Below are 21,109 nucleotides of genomic sequence, written 5' to 3'. Positions count from 1 at the left end.
CTGTTTCATAGAGATGTTCTTTTGTATAAAAGGACTAACTTTTAAACCCTGGCGTGGATGATGCTTCAGAGTTGATGCATTGAGTCCATACCTGCCAAGACCATCATTTGACCTCCTATCTCTGGAGGGAGGAGCGGGGGGGATTATAAGGTAGTAACCCATTTGAGAACTGGGGCTTAGAAGTTGGAGATTTACCCAAAGCCTCGGTTGGTGAGCGGCCAAGAGAGAGACTGGTCTGAGGATTCCCCCAGCTTGCTTCCTCCTCTCCGGGCATGTTTCTGGAGGGTGGACCGGATCCTCACCCATCCTAAGGGTCTGTCTGAGTGGGGCTGGCTACCCGGGTGCCTGTGCTCGGCTGTCCTTGCCCTTTTCCTGACCTGGGGACCCTTCTCTCTCTGTGTGTCAGGCTCTGATCGCCGAGGAGACAAGCAGCAGGCTGGCCGAGCAGGAGGAGGAGCCTGAGAAGTTCCGCGAGGCCTTGGTGAAGTTCGAGGCAAGGTTCAACTTCCCGGAGGCCGAGAAGCTGATCACATATTACTCATGCTGCTGCTGGAAGGGCCGGGTGCCCCGCCAAGGCTGGCTGTACCTGAGCATCAACCACCTCTGCTTCTATTCCTTCTTCTTGGGCAAGGAGCGTAAGTGAGGCGAGTGGGTCCCTCCCGGATGGAGCTGGCTCTTGGGATGCTCAGCGCTGGTCCCGAGACCATCATTGCGTGAAGAGTTAGTTGGCAAAAGATTTAAATAAGTGGTCGAGATGTAACAGGTGGCATGTGGTTAATTTCCAAATGCCCTGTACAGACCGTCATTTTGTATTATGTATATGAGTACCTCTAAGGAGGTTTGATTTTCTTTTTTAAATTTTTATTGGAGTATAGTTAATTTACCATGTTGTGTTAGTTTTTATTCTACAGCAAAGTGAATCAGTTATACATACACACTTTGCTGTTTAGTTGATGTTGTGTCCAATTCTTTGTGACCCCATGGACTGCAGCACGTCAGGCTTCCCTGTCCTTCACTATCTCCCAGAGTTTGCTCAAACTCATGCCCGTTGTGTAGATGATGCCATCCAACCATTCCATCCTCTTTCACCTCCTTCTCCTCCTGCCTTCGATCTTTCCCACCATCAGGGTCTTTTCCAGTGAGTCAGCTCTTTGCATCAGGTGGCCAAAGTATTGGAGCTTTAGCATCAGTGCTTCCAATGAATATTCCAGGTTGATTTCTTTTAGGATTTACTGGTTTGATCTCCTTGCTGTTGAAGGGACTCTCAAGAGTCTTCTCCAGCACCAAAATTCAAAGCATCAATTCTTAGGCTCTCAGCCTTCTTTATGGTCCAGCTCTCACATCCATACATGACTACTGGAAAAACCACAGCTTTGACTATATGGACCTTTGTCAGCGAAGTGATGTCTCTGCTTTTTAATACACTGTCTAGGTTTGTCATAGATTTTCTTCCAAGGAGCGAGCATCTTTAATTTCATGGCTGCAGTTAACATCTGCAGTGATTTCAGAGCCCAAGAAAAGAAAATCTGCCACTGTTTCCATTGTTTCCCCATCTACTTGCCATGAAGTGATGGGACCAGATGCCATGATCTTAGCTTTTTGAATGTTGAGTTTTAAGCCAGCATTTTCACTCTCCTCTTTTACCTTCCTCAAGAGGATGTTTGGTTCCTCTTTGCTTTCTGCTATTAGGATGGTGTCATCTGCATATCTAAGGTTGTCTGAGGAAATTTCTGAAATACATATACATATATCCACTCTTTTTTATTTTTTAAATGGTTATGTCTTTGGCTGCTCTGAGATATTTTAGTTGTGATATGCAAACTCTTAGTTGTGGCATGTGGGATCTTGTTCCCTGACCAGGGACTGAACCGCTGACCCTGCCTTGGGAGCACAGATCCTTAGCCGCGGGACCACTAGGAAGTCCCTATCCACTCCTTTTTCAGATCCTTCCCTGTATGGCCCATTTCAGAGAATTGAGTTCCCCTATGCTATACAGTAAGTCCTTATTAGTTATCTATTTTATACATGAAAGTGAAGTCGCTCAGTTGTGGCCAACTCTTTGTGACCCCCAGGACTGTAGCCCACCGGGCTCCTCTGTCCATGGGATTTTCCAGGCAAGAATACTGGAGTGGGTTGCCATTTCCTGCTCCAGGAGATCTTTCCAACCCAGAGACTGAACCTGGGTCTCCCGCATTGTAAGCAGATGCTTTACCGTCTTGTATATGTCAGTTGCAATCTACAGAGGTTTGATTTTATGAGAATTCATGTCTTCTCCTGCCTCAAGGAGCCTTTCTTTGTAGCTCCCTTCATGCACCTTCTGAAGAGTTTTTGCTGCTTTGAAAACAGTGTTGTAACTGAGGGCACAGGAGTTCTAAAGGAATAGAACAAGCTGTACTTCTGAATCCAGGGGGCCATTTAAAGAATTCCGAGGTGTGAGCCTAGCAGGTATTTGTAGAAGGGGGTTCCTCACCCTGGAGCCCCTGAGATCCAGGCTAGAGTTCACTTCTTGCACATTTTTCTACCCACAGTCATCGTCCTGGGCAACAGGATTCCAAGGTAAGGAAGGGAGGCCACAGGGTCAGTGGTATATTGAAATGTTCAAAGTCATGACCACTGAAACTTCTTCTGGAACAAGTTGTCTCAAGTGCCCATGCAGGGTGGTGTGTATGCTGTGTTGATATTTATATAATGTATGTGTTTTTCTTTCCTGCGTTTGTTTTTATTTCACGTGGAGCCAGTAGGCAGGGCTCCTCCTGTACTCTGCTGTGGCCAGCGTCCTGCACGTGGTCACCCCTGGCCTTTCCTGTGCTGCACCCCTGGGCTCTGACACCCAGTACACGCCCCCTGTGTGCACAGCCTTCCCCACCCTTGGAATCAGCTTCCACCTAACCCTTGCCATTCTGGGTTTTCTGGTTTCTGAAATTTTTCTCAAAACTAAACACCTTCTCTCTCCTTGCCTTCCCCATTCTTAGGCCTGTTTGGAACTCTTGTTCATCCTTCAAAATTCAGTTCAGATTTTCTCATCTCTCAGAAGCCTTCGCTGCTCCCCTTGTAACTTGTTCTGCACTTGTCTCTCCGTTTTGGGTCCTGTCAAGTCAGTGGTCTGATTTTTCCTACTTGAATGAGCTTCTTAAGTGCAGGGCTCTTCCCAAGGTGGTTGCTTAATGAGAGAAAGCCGCAAGTGTAGATGGGGTGTGTGTGCGTGAAAAAAGACTATATAAAAGCAAATGTAAGGGTCTTAAGAAGCTTATTCTCAGGCCTGATGTAGAAATGTGGCCTTTTAAATGATCAAAGCACTGAAAACAGTATCGCGAGATTGTTGTTGTTCTGTTGCCCAGGTGTGTCTGACTCTTTGAGACCACGTGGACTGCAGCACACCAGGTCTCTCTGACCCTCACCATCTCCCAAAGTTTGCCAGAGCTCATGTCCATTGCGTCGGTGATACCATCCAGCCATCTCATCCTCTGATGCCCTCTGCTCCTGTCTTCAGTCTTTCCCAGCATGAGGGACTTCTCCAGTGAAAAAGCTTCTCCAATGAAAAGCTCAGCTGTTTGCATCAGATGACCAAAATACTGGAGCTTCAACTTCAGCATCAGTGGTTTGGCTGGTTTGATGGACTCTCAGGAGTCTTCTCCAGCACCATGGCTTGAAGGCATCAGTTCTTTGGTGCTCTGCCTTCTTTACGGTCCAGCTCTCACTACCACACGTGGTGACTGGGACTGTATGGACCTTTGTCGGCAGAGGAATATCCAGCTATCTAGTTGGTCATAGCTTTCCTGCCAGGAAGCAAGTGTCTTCTGATTTCATGGCTGCAGTCACCATCTGCAGCGATTTTAGAGCCCAAGAAGAGGGAATCGGTCGCTACTCCCACCTTTCCTTCTCTATTTGCCATGAAGTGATGGGGCTGGATGCCATGATCTTCGATTTTTAATATTTAGTTTTAAGCAGGCTCTTTCACTCTCTTCCTTCACCCTCTTCAAGAGGCTCTTTAGTTCCTCTTCACTTTCTGCCATTAGAGTCGTATCATCTTCATATTTTAGGAGGTTGATGTTTCTCCCACCTATTTTGATTCTGGCTTATAACTCATCCAGCTTGACATTTCCCATGATATGCTCAGCGTTTAGGTTAAACAAACAGGGTGATGGCAGACAGCCCTGTCGTACTCCTTTCTCAATCTTGAAACAATCAGTTGTTCCATACAGGCTTCTAACTGTTGCTTCGTAACCCACATACAGGTTTCTCAGGAGACAGATGAGATGGTCTGGTATTCCCATCTCTTTAAGAGCTTTCCATAGTTTATTATGATCCACACAGTCAAAGGCTTTGGTGTAGTCAATGAAACAGAGGTAGATGGTTTTTGGAATTCCTTAGCTTTCTCTATGATCCATTGAATGTTGGCAGTTTGATCTCTGTTTCCTCTTCCTTTTCTAAATTCAGCTTGACCATCTGGAAGATCTTGGTTCACATAATGCTGAAGCCTAGCACACAGCATTTCAAGCATGACCTTACTAGCATGGGAGATAAGTGCAGTTGTCTGATGGTTAGCACACTCTTTAGTACTACCCTTCTTTGGACTTGGAATGAGGATTGACCTTTTCCAGTCCTGTGGCCACTGCTGGGTCTTCCAGATATGCTGACATATTGAATGCAGCACCTTGAGGTCATCATCCTTTAAGGGTTTGGATAGTTCCACTGGAATCCCATCACATCCACTAGCTTTAGTAACAGCTTTGCTTCCTAAGGCCCACTTGACTTCACTTTCCTGAATGGCTTGCTCTGGGTGGCTGACCAAACCATCTTAGTCATCTGGTTCATCTGGATCTTTTTGCTACAGTTCTTCTGTGTATTCTTTCCGTCTTTTCTGGAACTCTTCAGCATCTACTGGGGTCTCTACCATTTATTTCCTTTTTTGGGCCCATCTTTGGGCAAAATGTTCCCTTGATATCTCCAGTTTTCCTGAAGAGATCTCTAGTCTTTCCCCTTCTGTCTTCCTCTAGTTTTATGTGCTGTTCCTTGAAGAAGACCTTCTTGTCTCTCCGTGTTGTTCTTTGGAAATCTGCGTTTAGTTGGATACACCTTTCCCTCTCTCCCTTGCTTTTCGCTTCGCTTCTTTCTTTAGCCGTTTGTGAGGCCTCCTCAGATAACCCCTTTGCCTTCTTGCTTTTCTTTTTCTTTGGGATGGTTTTGTTCACGGCCTCCTGTACAGTAACGGAGCTCCATCCATAGTTCTTCAGGCACACTGTTTACAAGTCCTAATCTCTTGAATCCATTCGTTGCCTCCACTGCATATTCATAGGAGATTTGATTTAAGATGTACCTGGCTGGCCTAAAGATCTTCCTCACTTTCTTTAGCTTAAGACTGAATTTTGCTATGAGATGCTGATGATCTGAGCCACAGCGGCTCCAGGTCTTATTTTTGCTGACTGTATATAGCTTCTCCATCCTCAGCTACAAAGAATGTGATCAATGTGATTTCAGTATTGGCCATTTGGTGACGTCCGTGTATAAAGTCGTCTTCTGTGTTGTTGAAAAAGGATATCTGCTGTGACCAATGCACTCTCTTAGCAGAATTCAGTCAGCCTTTGCCCCGCTTCATCTTGTTCTCCAAGGCTTGTAACGTGCCTCTTACTCCAGATATCTCTTTGACTTTTGCATCCCAATCCCCAGGGATGAATAGAACATCTTTTTTTGATGTTAGTTCTAGGGGATTTTCTAGGTCTTCATCGAACTGATCAACTTCAGCTTCTTTAGCCACTTATTGCAAGATAAATGGAGAGAAATGAAAATAGTTCCTTGTCCCCTTTTTTAATTTGAAAAAGAAAATGAATTATTTTCTGACAGTTATCAGTCATCATCACTAAACCTGATTTTGTTAAGTCAGTGAAACTTGGAAAGAAGAAATGGTTCCTAACGTTTGATAACATTGATCATTTTAAGTTGCTATGTATGTCCCTCACCGTTTGTTCCACATCAGCCACGAAGCCTGGCAACCACGGCACAGGAGACATTTCTGAGAACAGGGCGCTTGTGAACGGTGCTGTTAGCACTGTATTACTTTAAGGAGAGTTCCATGGAAAGCGCCTGTACTCTGTTTTCTAAGATTTGGACAACTGTCACTTGACACAGTCTAAATGTTGGACCGCTTCCTCCAAACCAGATTGCAAGTCCTCTTTTGCCCTCCCATTTTTTTCATAGCTTAGGTTATGAATGCAGCTATTGAAACCAGAATTTATGTGGATCAAGAAACGTCTGCATGTTTTGCAAATATTTCAGTTTAATTATTTGGGGGAAAGTTTCCCTGTTATTAACTCAATATGTCAGAACGATGTTCCTTGTACGTGTGTAGTAGCCAGCAGCTTGGTTTAAATCTTGAAGAAAATGATTAGAACATGAGTTGGGTTCTAACAAAGCAGCTGCCAAGCAGTTGTGCGCTTCCTCTTTCCTGCTCTGGCTTAAAAAGTATTTGCATTTCCGCTGCGGGAAAAGCTTTGCACCGATGCATTCAAATTTGGGTTACGTTTGAGGGTAAAACCTGTGTTGCTGTTTTTCTCTTCTAGTTAAACTTGTCGTCCCTTGGGTTGACGTCCAGAGGTTGGAGAGGACATCCAATGTCTTTCTGACGGATACAATCCGCATCACCACCCAGAACAAGGAGCGGGACTTCTCCATGTTTCTGAACCTGGACGAGGTGTTCAAGATCATGGAGCAGCTGGCCGACGTGACGCTCCGGAGGCTGCTGGACAATGAGGGCTTCGACCTGGACCCGGGTCTGCAGGAGCCCAGCCAGATCACCAAGAGGTAGAATCCTGCGTCCCAGGCTGCCCCTCACCCCTCAGGGGCTTACGGCCCATGTACCACCACCCTGGACATGTGCTTTGTCAGCTTCATTGCGTTAGACTGAAATTTCCCTCATGACATAATCCACATTTTTCCCCTGTGATTGGCAGTGATGGTTTTTCATTTCCTTTATGCAGTAGGCTTTGATTCCTGGATCCAGTTTCTCCTTCCTTTCAGATATTATTTCAAAATGGATTTTCATAAAAAAATACTTCCAGGAAACTCCCTGGTGGTACCATAGCTAAGACTCCTAGCTTTCACTGCTGTGATCCTGGGTTTGAGCTCTGATTGGGGAACTAAGCTGCAAGCCATGTGGCACAGCAAAAAAAAAAAAAAAAAAAAAAAAATTCCAGGAAATGCAATACAGGTAACTAACTTCATGATAGAATTCTGTTCAGCCTGGAACTGTTAGTACACATTAAACAATATTTTGGGTTTTTTTCCTATTACTTTATAGAAGACTCTTTCAGAACCGCTGGATGTTTTGGGTACCAATTTGTCTTAAGAAAGTTGATCCCCCTCATGGATCACAGTCTTGTCGGGGTGAAGGCACTTGCATGGGTCAGTGAAGGTACGGAGCCTTGATGTGCAGGGCCGTCCAAGATAGGCAGGTCACTGGGGAGAGTGCTGACAAAACGTGGCCCACCAGTGGAGGGAATGGCCAGCCACTCCAGTATTCTTGCTGTGAGAACCCCATGAACAGTATGAAAAGACAGGCGCCTTCCTAAGAGTGTGATCGACATTCTTTGTTATTTGTTGGCTCCCAATTGATACTGGACATGAGGCCTTCTGAGGTCGTTGCCACTGTAAAGAAGTTTGACTTTATTATTCAAGACTGAAACCGTGATGTTTGAGCTTGATTCTGATTTCTGCCTTCATGGTTCTAACTGGGTAACTGTTGAGCTGATGCCTTTGTAAGCGTTCACGTTTGTGATCCTTTGAAAAGCAAGTTTCCCAGAAAGTGCTGCCCTGGCTGGATGTTTTTGATGTAGTTACAGAATCACCACTGCTTTCTGAATACTGCTCGTCATTAGAAAGGTTTTTATTTCGGTAAAATACACATTACATAGCTTCCCAGCTGGTGCTAGTAGTAATGTACAAAACGCAACAGATACAAGTTTGATCCCTGGGTTGGGAAGATCCCCTGGAGGAGGAAATGGCAGCCCACTCTAATATTCTTGCCTGGAGAATTCCATGGACGGAGGAGCCTGGCGGGCTACAGTCCATGGGGTCACAAAGAGTCGGACATGACTGAACACACACATCATTTTAGTTCTTGACACATAATACAAATTTTGTCATCTTAACCATTTTTGTTTTTTGAAGCTTTTTTGAAAATGAATGAAAGTCTTTAAATTCTGTGCTTTTCAGTTTTTAAAAGCTTCACACACATGATTTTTTAATTTTATTTTTTATGTTTTGGCCACACTGTAAGAATCTTAGCTCCCCTACCAGGGATCAAACCCACACCCCATGCATTGGAAAGAAAGTGAAGTTGCTCAGTCGTGTCTGACTCTTTGCGACCCTGTAGACTGTAGCCTACCAGGCTCCTCCATCCCTGGGATTCTCCAGGCAAGAGTACTGGAGTGGGTTGCCATTTCTTTCTTCAGAGGATCTTCCCAGCCCAGGGATCGAACCCGGGTCTCCCGCATTGGAGGCAGACACTTTAACCTCTGAGCCACCAGGGAAGCCCATGCTCTGGAAGCCTGGAGTCTTTTTAAAAATGTTTTTATTGTTAATTGGAAGATAATTGCGTTACAGTGTTGCTGGTTTCTGCCATTCCGTAATGTGAATCAGCCGTGAGCATACGCGTGTCGCCTCCCTCTGGAGCCTCCTCCCACCCCCTTGGCTGTCGCGCAGCAGCGGCTGCGCTCCCGGGCTGTACGGCGACTCCCCACGAGCTCTCTCCTTGCGCATGCGCATGGTAGCGTGTGTGCGTCAGTGCCTCTCAGGTCGTCCCACGCGCCCCCGCCCCTGTGTGTTTACAAATCTGTTCTCTACGTCTGCGTCTCTATCCCTGCCCTGCAAACAGGTCCATCAGTACCTGTTTTCTAAATTCCATATATGTGTGTTAATATAGGGTATTTGTTTTTCTCTTTCTAACTGACTTCACTCTGTATAACAAGCTCCAGGTTCACCTGCCTCACGAGAACCGACTCAAATGTGTTCCTTTTTATACTGAGCAATATTCCATTGTGTACGTGTACCACAACGTCTTTATACACTGGTTTGTCGATGGACATCTAGGCAGGGAAGCATGGAGTCTTAACTGCTGGAGACCAAAGAAGTCCCCAGTGTGATTTTATATTATCCCACAATAATTGGTTTTTAAATCCCTTACTCCTGTGTTGTCTCTCCCTCTCTCCTCTCTCCACTCGTAACCACTAGTGTGTTCCCTATGAGTCTGCTTTTCTGTTTCATTCACTGCTTTGTTATATTTTAGATTCTGCATATAAATGGTATCATACGGGATTTGCCTTTCTCTGTCTGGCTTACTTCACTTAGCACAATGCCCTCCAAGTCCATCCCACCCATGTTGCTAAATGGGAAAATGTCGCTGTTTTTAGATGGCTGAGTAATATTCCATTGTATACACACCACATCTTCATCTGTCCATCTGCAGGTGGACACCTAGGCTGTTTCCATATCTTGGAAATTGTAAATAGCCTTGCTGTGAACATTGGAGAGCACGTATCTTTTCAAATTACTGCTTCTGTTTTTAGGAGTGTGCATACCCAGGAGTGGAGCTATTGTTCAGTCACTAGGTCATTTCCGACTCTTTGTGACCCCATGCCAGGCTTCCCTGTCCCTCACTATCTCCTGGAGTTTGCTCAAATTCATGTCCATTGAGTTGGTGATGCCATCCAACCATCTCATCCTCTGTCGCCCCCTTCTCCTCCTGCCCTCAATCTTTCCCAGCATCAGGGTCTTTTCCAGTGAGTCAGCTCTTCACATCAAGTGGCTAAAGCACTGGAGCTTCAGCTTCAGCTTCAATGCTTCCGATGAATATTCAAAGTTCATTTCCTTTAGGATTGACCGGTTTGATCTCCTTGCTGTACAAAGGACTCTCAAGGGTCTTCTCCGGCACCACAATTCGAAAGCGTCCGTTCTTTGACGCTCAGCCTTCTTTATGATCCACCTCTCATACCCATATATGACTACTGGAAAAACCACAGCTTTGACCTTTGCTGGCAAAGTGCTGTCTCTGCTTTTTAATATGCTGTCTAGGTTTGTCATAACTTTTCTTCCAAGAAGCAAATGTCTTAATTTCATGGCTGTGGTCATCATCCTCAGTGATTTTGGAGCCCAAGAAAATAAAATCTGTCCCTTTTCTATTTTTTCCCCCTATCTATTTGCCATGAAGTGATGGCACCAGATGCTGTGATCTTAGTGGAATTACTCGGTCATATGATCTTTTAGTTTTCTGAGGAACTTCCATACTTTTCCCCATAGTGTCTGGACCAATTTCCATTCCCACCAACAGTGTAAAGGTTTCCCCTTTTTATTCACATCCTCACCAACAATTATTATTATTTGTGTTCTTTTTGATGATGACTCTTCTGACGTATGCCCGGTGGTATCGCATTGTAGTTTTGATTTGCATTTCCCTAATCATTAGTGATCATCTTAATCATTTGTAAGCCTATGGTTCAGTGGTATTATTAATAAGTACATTCATGTTGCTGTGTGATTATCACCACCATTCATCTTTAGAGATGTCATCTTTCAAAACTGAACTCTGTCCACGGTAAACACTGACTCCCCACCCATCCCCAAGTCCCTGGCACCCACCCTTCTACTTTCTATCTCTGTGATCTGCCTCCTCTAGTGAAAGCCTAAAGAATTTGTTCGTGGTGTGTGTGTGTGTGTGTGTGTCTGTCTGTCTGTCTGTCTGTCTTACTTGACTTTGCCTAATGTGTGTGTGTGTGTGTGTGGCTGTCTTACTTGACTTTGCCTAATGTCCTCAAGGTTCATCCACCCTGTAGATTGTCAAAATCTCCTTCCTTTTTAAGACTGAATAACAGCACTCCGTTGTACCAATATACTGCGTTTTGCTTACTCAGTGGATACCGAGTTCCTTCTCCCTTTGGCTGTTCTGAGTAACGTTGCTGTGAATATGGGTGTGCAAATACCTCTTCAAGACTCTGCTTTCAGTTCTTTTTGGACACACACCCACCAGTAGAATTATTGGATCATATTGTAATTCTAGTTTAATTTTTTTAGGAACCACTCCTCATTAAAACTTTTTTAAAAACATTCATCGATTTTTAACACTGCTATTATTCCTTAAGGGCTTCCCTGATGCCTCAGTGGTAAAGATTCTGCCTGCCAACGCAGGAGACGCAGGTTTGATCCCTGGGTCAGGAAGATCCCCATGAGAAGGGAATGGCTATCCACTCCAGTATTCTGCCTGGAGAATTCATGGACAGAGGAGCCTGGCCGGCTATAGTGTTTACTGTCTTCTCTGAACATTGAGGGCGTTTAGGGGAATGTGTGTCTTTTTAATCAGTGGTGTCTGAATGGCAGGCAGTGTCTCTGAGTTTTCATGTGTTCAGAAAGGATTCAAAGACCCTTCCTGCCATGTGTATGTTGTAAATTGATCGCTTTTGAAAACAAAAGTGGAATTTCGGGTAAAGTCCCACTGAATTTCACTTGGTTTTGTGTCATTTCTGATAATCTGAGAGTTCTTTGTGGAGGGTGGATGCTGCTCACCCCTCTTACGAAAGGGGACCCTTTGGTCTTCTGATCCCAGCCCCTAGCTCCTCTGTGTATCTCTGGCCCCAGGCTCCCCATCACTGTGTCCCGCTCCGTCTTGGGGCCTAGAAAAACAACCCAGTACAGAGGGTCGGCTCTCTCCCATATCATCTCTCCCATATTTCTTTAGTCGTCTCTATATAATTTGATACCTGAGTGTTTTTAGTCTAGCTTACAAAGATCTGTTAAAAATGAAGAAAGCCATCCCTGTTGTATGCATTGTTCAGGAGCTCATGGAGGGATTTCCCTGGTGGTCCAGTGGCTAAGACTGTGCTGCCAATGCCAGGGGCCTGGGTTCGATCCCTGATCAGGGAACTAGATCCCACATACTGCAACTGAGTTCCACGCCTCAACCAAAGATCCTGCATGTTCCAGTGAAGATTGAAGATCCCACTCGATGCAGCCAAGACCTGGTGCAGCCAAATCAATAAATGTGAACAGAAAGAAAAGCACTCATGAGAACCACCAAGGGGAGCTTTGACGTTTTTCACCACGTTTGCACACAGACGGGGAGGCCAGCTCATAGCTGAAGTGCTCTGGTCTGTCCACGGGCTTGGGATCGCAGGTGATTCTTCACACAGTTCCTGATGCTTTTTCATGACTGTACTTCCAGGGGTGGCATTTTTAATTTGGGGTAGAAATGAGCAAAGGAAAGGAAAATGGAAGGCCTGCAGCACTTAAGACCCTTTGGGAAACGTCATCCATTTTGGAACAAAACTCGTCTGTGTTGAGAATCTTCCAGAAGCAGGTGAATTCTACAAGACTGTCGGCCCCACCTCCAAGTTCTGGAAACTTGTAGAAAGGAGAGGAGAGAAAGGGCACAGAGGACCCCAGCGATGGCCAGTGGTGAGTCTGCCTGGCCCTCGGGTGTCTGGGGCCCCACGGTGGACGTCAGGGTCTTGGGCCGTGGTGTATTTTGCCGGTCACTGCACTTGAGTGACTTCCTCCAAAAGTGAAAGGAATGTCGTGCCTGCCAGCTCCTGGCAGGTTCGCACTTGCAGCTCTCTGTCCTGGAGACATCAGCCTGTGGACGTAAACAGGTAATGACTCAGTCAACTTGACATCCTGCCAGGACAGCCCAGGTTGAACTTGAGGAAAACAGGCTCTCCTTGCTCAGGGAATAATGTGGGGCTGGAGTGCTCCTCCCCCTTTTGTTGATGTAGCTTTACTTCCGTTCCCAGATACTGGCTTTGAAAGGTGCCCTTAGGGTCGGATTACGGGTTAGTCGTGATTGCGGCTCGGGTGCTCCCCTGGGACTTTGGGGCACAGAGCAGAGCGAGCTTGGACCTCCTAGGGGAGCAGGCAGGAGGGGATGGGGCTGACAGGACTCTCCAGAGGACGGCCTGACCCTCCCGATGCAGGTGCGGGATCCAGGGGGCCAGTGGGGCAAGGCCTGGGAGGGGGCTTCCCAGAGGGTGGGAACGAGAAACAGATTGATTGGCCCTTCACTTCAACCAGGAAATATCAGTTCTGAAGATGTAAAGGATGGGGTGAGATGAGGATAGCCCACTGTTTTAGGGGGACCTCACACAATTCATCTCAGGAGAGAGTCTTGGGGCCCCTGAAGCCAGTAAGTGTGTGCAGGCTCCTTGGGTGGCCAGCTTCTGCTTTTCGCTGGCACTTTAAAGTTCTCTCTCTAGATCTTTTTTTTTAAATTTAATTTTGATTTTATACTAGATACTTCCCTGGTGGCTCAGTGGTAAAGAACAAGCCTGCCCAGTTCAGGAGACAAGAGACATGGGTTTGATCCCTGGGTCAGGAAGATCCCCTGGAGGAGGGCATGCAACCCACTCCAGTATTCTTGCCTGGAGAAGCCCATGGATAGAGGAGCCTGGTGGGCTACAGTCCACGGGGTCACAAAGAGTAGGACACGACTGAAGTGACTTAGCACAAGCACAATAGTTGGCTTACAATGCTGTGTTAGTTTTAGGTGTACCGCAAAGCAATTCAGTTGCCCATGTACATATATCCATGCTTTTTAAGATTCTTTTCCCATATAGATTATCAGAGTATTAAGAAGAGTTCCTTGTGCTCTACAGTCGGTCCTGTGATTACCTGTTTTATATATAGCAGTGTGTATGTGTTAATCCTGAACTTTTAATTTACCCCTCCCCTGCCTCGCCCCTTTGGTAACCTTAAGTGTGTTTTCAAAGCCTGTAAGTCTGTTTTGTAAATAATTCATTTGTATAATTTTTTAGATCCCACAAATCAGTGATAGATATGGTGTTTGTCTTTCTCTGTCTTACTTCATTTAATATGATAATCTCTGTATGTCCATCCCTGTTGCTGCAAATGGCATTATTTCATTCTTTTTTAAAATGTATGAGTAATATTCTGCTGTATATATTAAATATACCACATCTTCTTTATCCGTTCAACTGTGGATGGACATTCAGGTTGCTTCCATGTCCTGGCTCTTATAAACAGTGCTGCAGTGAACACTTGGGTATGTGTGTCTCTTTGAGTTACCATTTCCTCCCGCTGTATACCCAGAAGTGGGATTTCAGGCTCATATGGTAGCTCTGTTTTTAGTTTTTTTTTAAAAATTTAGTTATTTTTAATTGAAGCATAATTGCTTTACAGTATTGTGCTGGTTTCTATCAAACATCAGCATATTTTTAGTTTTTTTAAGGAACCTCCACTCTGTTCTCCATAGTGGCTGCAACAAGCTACGTTTCCACCAACAGAGTAGGAGAGTTCATACTAGATTCTTACACATTTGCTTTGCGATAATTCATGTGTTACTCAAACCAGGAAGGCAGACTTGCCCTGGTCTGTGTTCGCTGCATCACCTCTGTGCAGAGGTGACTTGTTTGGCCTTTGCTTCTCACTCCAAAGGTTGGCCATGGGTTGGGGAGGGGGCTGGAGAGGGGCAGGAACTGGAGGCCTAGCACCTTTCTGCATCCCCTTCTATATCAGGTTGTGCCAGGGGTTTAAAAGTGTTTTTATTTATAATCTAGTGAGTTCAGTCACCATGTCTGCCTCTTTCCCTTCCCCTCCTTTGCCAGGGACCTGGAAGCTAGGGCACAGAACGAGTTCTTCCGGGCCTTCTTCAGGCTGCCAAGGCGGGAGAAGCTGCACGCTGTCCTGGACTGTTCCCTCTGGACCCCGTTCAGCCGCTGTCACACCGCTGGGCAGATGTTCACCTCCGACAGTTACATCTGCTTTGCCAGCAAGGAGGCTGGCTGCTGCAAAGTCATCCTGCCACTCCGAGAGGTAGACCTGGCATCCTCCCGTTGGGGCAGGGGGCGGGGGGATCGTGGTTGCTGGGAGACGGAGGGGATGGATGCTCACAGGGCAAGGCTCTGCCTCTGAGAATGGGCGAGTCTAGAGGGATGCTTGGCCTGAGTTGACCAGGGGCCCCTGCTTTTTTCTGTTGTTGCCTGGCAACCTGAAATTTGCATAGATGTGAATGGTGAGAACAGGCACGCTGGCCTCCACATTATTGATAAAGCTCTTATTAAAATGTTCATGCCTAGCAATGAAAGCTTTTCCAACAGCCCTTAGGAAGGAGTGCTCCCCTTTCACCCACCAGGAGGGAAGAGAGTAAAACATCACCTGTTGAAAAGAAATGTCAAGTTGCTTCGTTTGTATATCCTTCTGGAATTTTACGTAAAAATTTAGAAAAATGCTTCTCTTCCTGGTGGCTCAGGTGGTAAAGAATCCACCTGCAATGCAAGAAACATGGATTCAATCCCTGAGTCAGAACCGTTCCTGGAGAAGGGAATGGCTACCTACTCCAGTATTCTTGCCTGAAGAATCCCATGGACAGAGGAGCCTGATGAGCTACAGACCGTGGAGGGGGTTGCAAAGAGTCAGACACGACTGAGCAACTAACACTGTCACTTTCCAGCTATAAAATTCCGGAGTTCTCTTCTTGTAAATGGAGTCTGCTTTGAGATCTGTTGAGCTCAGTCCTGTGATTTTGGGGCATGTCTGTAGTGACAGGACCCGCAGCTCTGTCAAATGTCAAGACTTCCAAACTCCTGCTGTTATAATGTACAGGCTAAGCAGTATTCAGAAAAACTCAATTTTTTCATTCATGTGATTGACCCCCATTTTTCTGTAGCAGATGACTTCATTTTACAAATGCCTTTAGAGCAGAGCAAGAATTCCTTATATAGTTATTTTTTAAAATTATATACATATAATGTGAAGTCAAGTGGCCTTAGGAAGCATTACTACGAACAAAGCTAGTGGAGGTGATGGCATTCCAGTTGAGCTATTTCAAATCCTAAAAGATGATGCTGTGAAAGTGCTGCACTCAATATGCCAGCGAATTTGGAAAACTCAGCAGTGGCCACAGGACTGGAAAAGATCAGTTTTCATCCCAATCCCAAAGAAAAGCAATGTCAGAGAATGTTCAAGCTACTGCACAATTGCACTCATCTCACATGCTAGCAAAGTAATGCTCAAAATTCTCCAAGCCAGGCTTCAACAGTTCGTGAACCGTGAACCTCCAGATGTTCAAGCTGGTTCTTAGAAAAGGCAGAGGAACCAGAGATCAAATTGCCAACCTCCGCTGGATCATGGCAAAAGCAAGAGAATTCCAGAAAAACATCTATTTCTGCTTTATTGACTATGCCAAAGCCTTTGACTGTGTGGATCACCACAAACTGTGGAAAATTCTTAAGAGAAGGGAATACCAGACCATCTGACCTACCTCTTGAGAAACCTGTATGCAGGTCAGTAAGCAACAGTTAGAACTGGACATGGAACAACAGACTGGTTCCAAATAGGAAAAGGAGTATGTCAAGGCTGTATATTGTCACCCTGCTTATTTAACTTATATGCAGGGTACATCATGAGAAATGCTGGGTTGGATGAAGCAGAAGCTGGAATCAAGATTGCTGGGAGAAATATCAATAACCTCAGATATGCAGATGACACCACCCTTATGGCAGAAAGTGAAGAGGAACTAAAGAGCCTCTGGATGAAAGTAAAAGAGGAGAATGAAAAAGTTGGCTTAAAGCTCAAAGTTCAGAGAACTAACATCATGGCATCTGGTCCCATCACTTCATGGGAAATAGATGTGGAAACAGTGGCTGACTTTATTTTTTAGGGCTCCAAAATCACTGCAGATGGTGACTGCAGCCATGAAATTAAACGACATTTACTCCTTAGAAGAAAAGTTATGACCAACCTAGACAGCATATTCAAAAGCAGAGACATTACTTTGCCCACAAAGGTCTGTCTAGTCAAGGCTATGGTTTTTCCAATAGTCATGTATGGATGTGAGAGTTGGACTATAAAGAAAGCTGAGCACTGAAGAGTTGATGCTTTTGAACTGTGGTGTTGGAGAAGACTCTTGAGAGGCTCTTCGACTGCAAGGAGATCCAACCAGTCCTTCCTAAAGGAAAACAGTCCTGAATATTCATTGGAAGGACTGATGCTGAAATTGAAGCTCCAATACTTTGGCCACCTGATGTGAAGAACTGACTCATTTGAAAAGACCTTGATGCTGGGAAAGGTTGAAGGCAGGAGGAGAAGGGGACGACAGAGGGTGAGATGGTTGGATGGCATCACTGACTCAATGGACATCAGTCTGAGTAAGCTCCGGGAGTTGTTGATGGACAGGGAGGCCTGGCATGCCGCAGTCCATGGGGTCCCAAAGTGTCGGACACGTCTGAGTGACTGAACTGAACTGAACATATACATACATACCATTTTAACTATTTTTAGGTGTTATGTTCAGTGGTATTAAGTACATTCACATTTTGTGCAACCATCACCAGAATTTTTTCATCTTTCCGAACTGACACCCTGTCCCCATTAAACAATAGCACCCCAAATCTCCCTCCTTCAGCCCCAGGCATCCATCACCATCCTTTCTGCCTCTATGAATCCTGACTCCCCTGTGCTCAGTCATGTCCAACTCTTTGTGACCCTATGGACTGTAGCCCGCCAGTTTCCTGTGACCATGGAATTCTCTAGGCAAGAATGCTGGAGTAGGTTGCCATTTCCTCCTCCAGGGAATCTTCCCGACCCAGGGATCAAATCTGCGTCTCTTATGTCTCCTGCATTGGCAGGTGGATTCCTTACCACTGAGGTACCTGGGAAGCCCTGACCTCTATAGGTCTCTTGTATCAGTGAAATCCTACAAAATTTGTCATTTTGTGACTGGCTGTATCACTTAGCAGAACGCCCTTAAGCTGAATCCATACTGCAGCGCTTGTCAGAATATCCATCCTTTCTGGGACTTCCTAGGTCCAGTGGTTAAGAATCTGCCTGTCAGTGAAGGGGACACAAGTTCAAGCCCTGGTCAGGGAACTAAGATCTTGTATGCAACATGGTTTGGCAAAAAAAAAAAAAAAAAAAGAACATCCATCCCTTTTAAGACTGAATAATGTCCCACTGTGTGTAGACCCATGTTTTGGTTATGTCTCATCCGTTAATCCAGCCAGGGGCACTTGAATTACTCCCACCTTGGGCTGTTGTAAATACACCGCATCCCATACTTTCTAACTTAGTACTGGTTCCTTAATGCACTTATTGGGTTTGTCCCTCTCTCTCTGTTTTCTGCATCTGCAATTGAACTCCTGCCCCTCTTCTCTCTTCTGTGCCTCTGTGCGTGTGACTGTCTGCAACAGGTTGTGAGCATCGAGAAAATGGAGGACACGAGTCTGCTGCCAAACCCCATCATCGTCAGCATCCGGAGCAAGATGGCCTTCCAGTTCATTGAGCTCCGAGACCGTGACAGCCTGGTGGAGGGTCTGCTGGCGAGACTGAAGCTGGTGCATGCCGACCACCCTGTGCACTATGACACCACCCTGGATGAGGAGCTGGTATGAGCCCTGGAGACAGCCGGAGTCTGTAAACGGAAAATCCCTTTTTTTGCACCAGCACCTCTAGGGCAGGTGTCTTCAAAGGGGAGTGCATGTAACGATGACCTACTTGGGTACCAGAAAAATGTCAATAATGCTGGACCCGGGTAGCAGACAATCTGATATCATCTTTAATGCACTGGGTGTCCTGAGTGGGTATGGCAGGGTTAGAGGGGGTTGAAGGGGACTCACCCACAGGTTGGAGGGGCTAATGGGGCTCACAGGTTAGAGGGGTTGATGGGGTACACTCAGGTGTCAGGGATCAACAGGCCATCTTCTCAGAGGTTGGAGGGTTTGGTGGGGAATCAACACACAGGTGAATGGACACCCTCTTTATTAGAGAGGTCAGTGCCCTCATCCCCCTGAGGTTGGAGGGGGTCATGTTATAGTATTTGGGGGCAGATGTAAGTTGCCCAGTGAGATGATTCACTGTCTTTAAGATTGGACAGCTGCCACAGTAAATCCAGATCTGCTGGACCTAGTCCCTGATTCCTTCACACCCGTCCTCCCCGTTTTTGGACCGCTTTTCATCTGGGTAGTGACAGGAGGAAAGGAGAGGAGGTCTGTCAGTTCCCTAGAGCCGCTCTCTCCAGATGCCCGTCTTCAGCTCCAGATGCTGAGGGTGCAATCTTTGCTTCCTGGCCCTGCGCGGGGCCGTGTTCTGTGAGCCAGGGAGCAGCGGTGCTGGGAAAGCCCTGTGGACCATGCTCCTTCCTGAGGATCAGCTCCGCTGGGTCTAGTGTTAGAGTGCCTTTCCCGTAAGTCCCAAGCAGATAGGCATGTTTAAGTTTATTAAGCTCACACATCCAAAGACAGAGACTGCCCCGTAACTAAAGCAGTGACTTTCTCTTTTTGTCATTCTTTTTTTTCCTTCCCATGCAGACCTCACCCGTGTTTCATTCAACAAGCTTGTGCAGTGGCAACCACAGGTTTGGGGGTCTTGAGATGCTGTCTTCGCAAAATAGCGAGGAAAGGGAGAAAGAAACGAGCCCACTGATGCACCCCGAGGCTTTCCGGCAGTCGGGCAGCCAGAGCCCGGACTCGAGAATGGTGAGTGACGTGGCTCCACCCTCGCACATGGAGGTGGTGGGGTGTGGCCTCCAGGCTCCTCCTAGGGTGGGCCTGACACAGGTTCCTAGGCAGCCCTGGGCACCTCATTGGCAAAAAGTGGAACGGGGCAGAGATGCCAGTGGCCTGAACTCTTCCGGGTGGGTGGAGGATGTGGTGGGACGTTGGGGGGCAGTGACTTTCCACCTGCCCTTCAGGGAGCATCAATCCGTGTTCTCCTTGTGGGGTTTCCAGGTGCAGAACAAGTCTGTCTCCTTTTATCCAGGGGCAATCGCGGGACTCCTAGGTACAGCGCTTCTTTTTTGGCCCCTGGCTGTTTTCCAGTTCTACTAAACTAGAAATACCTTGGTTACACTTGTGATTGTTTTCTCCTCTGCAGAGAGACTCTGTGGGCAGTGCTTGAGTGGTAAATAGACTAGAAGCCGAGCTATGAGATGGTGCCCTGCCAGGAGGCATGCTGTGTGGGCACCGCCAGTACCAGGGTGGCTGCCGCTTGGACACTTAATGGCTCATGTATCACAGATTGTTAGCTTTATTATTCAGGGTGAAGCCTTCTGATGTGCTGTTCAGAGATGCTCACTGAATGCTCATTGTTTCAACAAATAAGAATATTGACTATATGTGTGCACCTCTCCCATGACTGGAGAATACAGATAATTAAGAGCATACATAAATTTCTTATTTAAAAGGCACGGAAACATTCCTGCCAGCTAGGAATTCTAAAGAATTTTCAAAATTCATAGTTTGAAAGGATTTCCAGCTGCCTAGAGACATCGTCTCTTTCTCATCTCTGCTACTGAGAACGATGTCATTTTTTTTTTCCAGTTGGCAATTTTTCCTCTGGCTGTCAGGAAGTTCCAAGCAAATCATGAGAGCCCCTGGCTCCCCTCTGCCCTCTGAGCTGACCTGTTTCAGAAACTGGTTTGGCTTCGACATCCTGAGAGGCTTCCCCACCCCGACCCCGCTCCGCCCTCCATCGGCTTTGCGTTCCCATAGCAGTTCGGATGAGCACACTCTTACTATCAACTTTGCCAAGGAAATGGCACTTTATTCACGTCGGGTCTCCCACGGGCCTCTGAATTCCCGAAGGGCTAGTGACCTTTACATCCCCATGCTGCTGGACGTTCAGAGGTGTCTGCCCAGCGAATTGCCTGGAGCAGGTGGGTCCTCTCTCAGCCGAGGGAGCACCCTCTGTGACGGGCTGTGGACGATGCGTCTTCGTACACCGAGCGTGTTTCCGCTTCCAGTCCAGGGAACAGATCAAGGTGAGCCTCTGGAATGACCACTTCGCGGAGTACGGCAGGACGGTGTGCATGTTCCGCACAGAGAAGATCCGGAAGCTGGTGGCCATGGGGATCCCCGAGTCCCTGCGCGGCAGGCTCTGGCTTCTTTTCTCAGGTGAGGGTTTCTGGGGTCTCCAGGCCCAGCTTTTATTTCTGGAGCAGACCCAGGACGGAGGCCCTGACCCGAGTGGGGGGTGGGGAGTGTGTGTGCGCGCATGCAGACGGCTTCTCTCCGCCTGTGGCATGCCCAGCTGGGACCTTGGGACCTTCTGTGTGGACTTTGGGCCAGGCTGCTGCAACCTCTGGGCTGCGGGGTCCCCGGTCAGCGTGAGGTCTGGCAGA

General features: G+C 46.7%; 1 protein-coding gene across 2 annotated transcripts in view; it reads left to right on the top strand.

Annotated features, from left to right (window-relative positions):
• Positions 1-21,109, top strand: part of TBC1D8 (TBC1 domain family member 8) — a 137,758-nt gene that overhangs the window by 82,801 nt on the left and 33,848 nt on the right. For both annotated transcript variants that reach the window (XM_018054925.1, XM_018054926.1), the window contains exons 4-9: positions 407-635; positions 6,558-6,798; positions 14,601-14,808; positions 18,183-18,377; positions 19,299-19,466; positions 20,732-20,882. In XM_018054925.1, the coding sequence (XP_017910414.1) occupies positions 407-635; positions 6,558-6,798; positions 14,601-14,808; positions 18,183-18,377; positions 19,299-19,466; positions 20,732-20,882 (1,192 nt within the window). The remainder of the gene's footprint in view (positions 1-406; positions 636-6,557; positions 6,799-14,600; positions 14,809-18,182; positions 18,378-19,298; positions 19,467-20,731; positions 20,883-21,109) is intronic.

This window comes from Capra hircus, chromosome 11, assembly GCF_001704415.2.
Source record: "Capra hircus breed San Clemente chromosome 11, ASM170441v1, whole genome shotgun sequence".
In the NCBI taxonomy this organism is placed as follows: domain Eukaryota; kingdom Metazoa; phylum Chordata; class Mammalia; order Artiodactyla; family Bovidae; genus Capra; species Capra hircus.
The sequence above is the reverse complement of the archived record's forward strand: the minus strand, read 5'-3'. Positions and strand labels throughout refer to the sequence as shown.